Source organism: Ranitomeya imitator, chromosome 5, assembly GCF_032444005.1.
Source record: "Ranitomeya imitator isolate aRanImi1 chromosome 5, aRanImi1.pri, whole genome shotgun sequence".
Classification (NCBI taxonomy): domain Eukaryota; kingdom Metazoa; phylum Chordata; class Amphibia; order Anura; family Dendrobatidae; genus Ranitomeya; species Ranitomeya imitator.
The window spans coordinates 5836440-5843023 of record NC_091286.1 but is presented as its reverse complement, the minus strand read 5'-3'; the positions used below and the strand labels follow the sequence as shown (position 1 = coordinate 5843023).

At 54.7% G+C, this 6584-nt stretch overlaps 1 protein-coding gene across 1 annotated transcript; it reads right to left on the bottom strand.

Annotated features, from left to right (window-relative positions):
- Positions 1 to 487: 487 nt before the first annotated feature.
- On the bottom strand, positions 488 to 6198 carry HSP90AB1 (heat shock protein 90 alpha family class B member 1). The gene is made up of 12 exons (XM_069768255.1): positions 6139 to 6198; positions 4935 to 5081; positions 4631 to 4837; positions 4390 to 4549; positions 3212 to 3345; positions 2793 to 3098; positions 2557 to 2722; positions 2194 to 2384; positions 1967 to 2114; positions 1616 to 1884; positions 1062 to 1395; positions 488 to 962 (listed from the first exon to the last, which is right to left on the bottom strand). Exons 2-12 carry the CDS (start codon positions 5079 to 5081, stop codon positions 853 to 855), a joined length of 2172 nt encoding a protein of 723 aa, XP_069624356.1. The 5' UTR covers positions 6139 to 6198; the 3' UTR covers positions 488 to 852.
- Positions 6199 to 6584: the final 386 nt, after the last annotated feature.

Here is a 6584-nt window from a genome sequence, read left to right as displayed (position 1 = left end):
GCGAAATTTTCAAAATTTTCGCCAAATTTCCGTTTTTATCACAAATAAACGCAGAATTTATTGACCTAAATTTACCACTAACATGAAGCCCAATATGTCACGAAAAAACAATCTCAGAACCGCTAGGATCCGTTGAAGCGTTCCTGAGTTATTACCTCATAAAGGGACACTGGTCAGAATTGCAAAAAACGGCAAGGTCTTTAAGGTCAAAATAGGCTGGGTCATGAAGGGGTTAATTAACCTCCTCATGACATGTTCCCGACTCCTTAAAGGGGAAGTCTAGAATTACACAAGGACGCCCTCACACCTGTGCCCAGTCACTGTACCGCCACCATCCTCAGCCACTGACAGACATGAGGACAGTTAGCACCTGTGATGGAGGGGACCCTGGAATCCAGTCAGACCCAGGTAGCTCCAGAATTCCCCCTAGGGGCTGCGACAGATGCCTAGATCTTACCATCTTGCATGTCATGTGACCAGGCAGCACTTCTGTTGTAAAAAGAATTTATTCTGCATGACAAATCAAAAATAAACTCACAAAACACAACTGAGGCAACAGCCGATATTCAAGACATTCCTGAGGACGCTGCACGGGGCGAGGGGCAACACGCTGACGGAGGAGCAGCTGTACGGGGGCGTCAGGCAGTCCGATGGTGGGAGAAGCGGGTTATACTACAGTATAGGGGCACCGGACAGCAGGTTCCCACAGTGCAATAACCAGGGGTGGGGGCTCGTCTGAAGCCTCCTCACCCAATAACATGCCAGGAGGGGGGAGACCCCAATAGTGTACAGTTCAGAGACTCCCCAGAAACAGGCTGCAGATACCAGGCTAAGGGAGGCCACGAAAACACATTAATCCACCTCTTCCATACGAGAAGCGTCCTCTTCACCTTCAAGAGGGGGGATATCATCCGCGACCGGAGCAGCCAACTCCTCCACTGCAGAGTCGTCATCATCAATACCTGAGAAAAGAGGAAACTGTCAGCAAGGAGGACTGTGCACCAGGGACCACCTCACAGGCAGACACTCCCGGATGGTGCCTCAGCCAGGGGGCTTCTTACCAAGGCCCAGCTTGATCATCCTGTAGATCCGGTTAGAATGTGTCTGAGGGTCATCCAGGGAGAAGCCGGAGGACAGGAGCGCCGTCTCGAAGAGCAGCACCACCAGGTCCTTCACCGCTTTGTCATTCTTGTCAGCATCTGCCTTCTGCCGCAGCGTCTCCACGATGGGATGCTCCGGGTTGATCTCTAGGTGCTTCTTGGCCATCATGTAGCCCATGGTGGAGTTGTCACGCAGAGCCTGCGCCTTCATGATCCGTTCCATGTTTGCCGTCCAGCCGTAGGTGCTGGTGACGATGCAGCAGGGAGATGACACCAGGCGGTTGGACACAGTCACCTGTCAGGACAGATCTCCTTACTGCACAGGATGTCAGAGGGGATGAATTATGCAAAGTACAGATGGCCCCTAGGGGCAGCAACCGCACAGTCCTTTCTACAGGCCCCATCAGGGACCAGAGACAAAAGGGGCCCCCAACATTAAATAGGGCCATGAACTGATCACAAGTTAGTTTCATCACCAACTTCTAAAGTGGCCCCATGTTGGCCTTGCTCCTCACCTTCTCTACTTTCTTGTCCAGTATTTCCTTCATCAGTTTGCAAAGACTCTCAAACTTTGTCTTGTTCTCTTCCATCTTTTTCTTCTCATCCTCATCCTCTGGCAGCTCCAGACCCTCCTTAGTGACCGACACCAGGGTCTTCCCATCAAACTCCTTCAGCTGTTGGACACAGTACTCGTCGATGGGCTCAGTCATGTACACAACCTCGAAGCCGCGCTTCCTCACACGCTCCACGAAGGCAGAGTTGGCCACCTGCTCCTTGCTCTCACCTATGGCAACAGGATAGTTAGCAGCAGGTAAAGATGGCGGGTTGTGGGGCAAGATGGTCATGGCAGTAGGACTGTCACTCACCTGTGATGTAGTAGATGCTCTTCTGGTTCTCCTTCATGCGGGACACATACTCGGTCAGTGATGCCATCTCGTCTCCGGTCTGGGACGTGTGATACCTCAGCAGCTCTGACAGCCTCTTCCTGTTGGTGGAATCTTCATGGATCCCAAGCTGTGCAAGTAGAAACAGTCAGCATGCTGAACATACTCTGCTGCAGCCAGGTCATTGGCAGACACCCCCCAATTCCAACCTTCAGGTTCTTGGAGAAGGCCTCGTAGAACTTCTTGTAGTTCTCCTTGTCCTCGGCCAGCTCGGAGAACAGCTCCAGACACTTCTTGACAATGTTCTTCCTGATGACCTTCAGGATCTTGCTCTGCTGCAGCATTTCTCTGGAGATGTTCAGTGGGAGATCCTCAGAGTCCACCACCCCTCGGATGAAATCTGTCAGAGGGAACTCATAAGTTATATCAAACCCACAGAGCAGCGTTCAGACCAGTGACAAAACTACAGCTCCAAGCCAGCAGCGCACAGTGGTCAGTACATGCTGTGAGTCGTGGTGGCCATCTAATAGCACCCGTAGGCAGTAACCCTGAGAGTCACGTAGTCCACTTACTCAGGTACTCTGGGATGAGCTCATCGCAGCTGTCCATGATGAAGACGCGCCTCACGTACAGCTTAATGTTGTTTTTCTTTTTCTTGTTCTCGAACAGGTCAAATGGAGCGCGGCGGGGGATGAAGAGGAGCGCCCGGAACTCCAGCTGGCCCTCTACTGAGAAGTGCTGCAGAAAAGAGCAGCAAGTCAGGACTGTCTCAGCCAAGACCCCTGCCCCTTCCTCAGCCCACCCTTACCTTCACGGCCAGGTGGTCCTCCCAGTCGTTGGTCAGGCTCTTGTAGAACTCTCCATACTCCTCCTGGCTGATGTCATCAGGGTTGCGGGTCCAGATGGGCTTGGTCTTGTTCAGCTCCTCTTGGTCAATGTACTTCTCCTTGATCTTCTTGGTCTTTTTCTTCTTATCTTTTCCCTCCTCTTCCTCATCAGAGCCCACATCTTCAATCTTGGGTTTATCCTCCTCGCCTTCATCCTTCTTCTCTTCCTCCTTTTCCTCCTCCTCAGCCTCGTCGTCACTGATCTCCTTTTCTCGCTCCTTCTCCAGCTGTAAGGACACAAGCGGTTAATAGTTGGCTCCATCTACAGTACAGCATCAAGAAACAAATGTCTGCAGTCACTATGGCCCCGATTCGGGGGTCTGCAGCTGCCAGCACTCACATAGAGGGTTATGGGGTACCCGATGAACTGCGAGTGCTTCTTCACTACCTCCTTCACCCGCTTCTCCTCCAGGTAATCAGTCTGGTCCTCTTTCAGGTGCAGGATGACTTTGGTACCGCGGCCGATGGGCTCACCTGAGACAAGCAGAGGATGTGTGGGTATAGAGGTCTCTTGTCACAATCCCATCTACAGAGCCACGAGACTCACATTGGGGTCTACAATGAGGGGGACACCAACCCCTTCATGACCAGCGGCATTTTTGTTTCACTCCCCTCCTTCCCAGAGCCATAACTTTTTTATTTTTCCGTCAATATGGCCATGTGAGAGCTTGTTTTGTGCGGGACAAGTTGTACTTTTGAACGATACCATTGGTTTTACCATGTGGTGTACTCGAAAACAGAAAAAAAAAAATTTCAAGTGTGGTGAAATCGCAAAGAAAACGCAATCCCACACTTTGTTTGGCTTATTTGCTAGCTTCACTAAATGCTAAAACTGAGCTGCCACTATGATTCTCCAGGTCATTACGAGTTCACAGACACCAAACATGACTAGGTTCTCTTATCCAAGTGGTGAAAATAAATTCTAAACTGTTAAAAAGATAAAAAAAACACCATTTTCCGATACCCATAACGTCCCCATTTTTTGTGACCTTGGGTTGGGCGAGGGTTTATTTTTTGTGCGCTGAGCTGACGTTTTTAATACCATTTGGTGCAGATACAATCTTCATCGGCCGTTATTGCATTTTAACGCAGTGTCACGGTGACAAAAAAAAAAAAAAAAACCATTCTGGAGTTTTGACTTTCCTCGCTACGCCGTTTACCAGTTTTTATTGATCGATCGGGTGATTCTGAAAGCGGCGATGCCAAATGCGTAGGTTTGATTTTTTTGTTCATCATGAATGGGGCGAAAGGAGGGTTTTTTTTTTGGCAGGCTTCAGTAGTCTATGGGAGGCTAGAAGCTGCTACAACCCGATCAGCTGACATGGCCCTGGAAAAGTGTGGGCTCGGCGATGGACCCCACATCTAACGGAGGGTGTCTGACATTGGCGCACTATTACACCCGATGATGGAAAGGGGTTAACTATTGAAAAACCCACTGGCTCACCTAAGGGAAGAAGCTGAACTCTGCACCCCCCAGATATAAAGACCCCCAACCTCAGACAGGAACCTTCTACTCACCACAGTCAGTCTTGACCGTGAACGAGCCCCCCGCAGAGGACTCCCAGGCGTACTGCTCGTCATCGTTGTGCTTGGTGATCACCACAACCTTCTCTGCCACCAGATAAGCCGAATAGAAACCGACACCGAACTGTCCAATCATCGAGATGTCGGCTCCAGCCTGAGGAAAGGAGGCGGTAAGAGGGGCTGCCCCCGATAGAGCCGCACCGAACCCCCCATAGCATCCTCAGAGCAGCCTCACCTGCAGCGCCTCCATGAAGGCCTTGGTCCCGGACTTTGCGATGGTTCCCAGGTTGTTGATGAGGTCGGCCTTGGTCATGCCGATGCCGGTGTCCATCAGGGTGAGGGTCCGCTCCTGCTTGTTGGGGACAATATCGATCTTCAGGTCTTTACCGCTGTCCAGCTTGGAGGGATCGGTGAGACTCTCATAGCGGATCTTATCCAGCGCCTGAGAGAAGAGAGATGAGGAGCCGCCATAACCCCCGCAACCATTACATCCCCCCCCAATCAGCACCTCCCCCAATCACATCCCCCCCAGCACTCACATCGGAGGCGTTGGAGATCAGTTCTCGCAGGAAGATTTCCTTATTGGAGTAGAAGGTGTTGATGATCAGAGACATGAGCTGCGCGATCTCTGCCTGGAAGGCGAACGTCTCCACCTCCTCCTCTCCATGATGGATTTCTTCTGGCATCTGGGAAAGACAAGACGAGACCCCAATAGTCAGTAAACTGGGGAGAAGGGGGCGTCAAGAGACAAGTCACAGCAAAGGATGGCGACAGCCCCCCCTAACACCCGGGGTACATCTCCTCCCGGGCACAGAACCCCCCCTCCACAAGACCCCCCTCCCAGGCACAGAACCCCACAACCCGGGCAAAGAACCCCCCCCCCCCCACAACCACCACAGGACCCCCAACCCTGGCACAGAACCCCCCCCACCACCAGACCCCCTCCCAGGCACAGGACCCCCCCCCCCCACCACCAGACCCCCTCCCAGGCACAGGACCCCCCCCCCACCACCAGACCCCCTCCCAGGCACAGGACCCCCCCCCCACCACCAGACCCCCTCCCAGGCACAGGACCCCCCCCCACCACCAGACCCCCTCCCAGGCACAGGACCCCCCCCCCACCACCAGACCCCCTCCCAGGCACAGGACCCCCCCCCACCACCAGACCCCCTCCCAGGCACAGGACCCCCCCCCCACCACCAGACCCCCTCCCAGGCACAGGACCCCCCCCACCACCAGACCCCCTCCCAGGCATAGGACCCCCCCACCACCAGACCCCCTCCCAGGCACAGAACCCCTCCCAGGCACAGAACCCCCCACCACCACAGGACCCCCCCCCCTCCCAGGCACAACCCCCCCCACCACAGGACCCCCCCCCCCCCCCTCCAAGTGTGCACAAGATCCCCCCTCCGGGACACAGGACCCCGCCACCACAGGACCCCCTCCACTCCCGGGCACAGGACCCCCCACTCCCGGGCACAGGACCCCCGCCCGGCTCACACCTCTGCAGTCTTCGCTCTCGGTACTGACATCTGCAGTCAGTGACGTCACACAAACATGGCGGCGCCTTCATTACCGGCTCCAACCACGTGCCCCGAGGTCTAGAAGATTCCAGGAGGCGGAGTCTGAGCGGAGAACCCGCAGCGCCCCAACCGGAGGACAGCGCCCCGATACTGGACACCGACCCTCCCCGCAACCCCGGACCGTGCTCCCCCAGAGCGCAGCCACAGCCGCGGCCGGTACCTTGTGTGCGGGAACCTGCGCGTCACTGACCTCCGGCGGCGGAATAAAGAGGAGAAGATCCGGCTGACAGGCACTTATATAGTGTGCGGCGGCGCACTGACAGGATCCCTCCGCCGCACTGACACGCCCCCTGTACTGCGAAATGTGAGGTAAACCTCCGCCCTAATGCGGGAAGTAACCGCCCCCCAAATATGTACGGGGCGTGTACAGCCTGAGACCCCCGATATGTACAGCCTGAGACGCCCGATATGTACAGCCAGAGACCCCCGATATGTACAGCCCGAGACCCCCGATATCTACAGGACAGAGACCCCCGATATGTACAGCCTGAGACCCCCGATATGGACCGCCTGAGACCCCCGATATGTACAGCCTGAGACCCCCGATATCTACAGGACAGAGACCCCCGATATGTACAGCCTGAGACCCCCGATATCTACAGGACA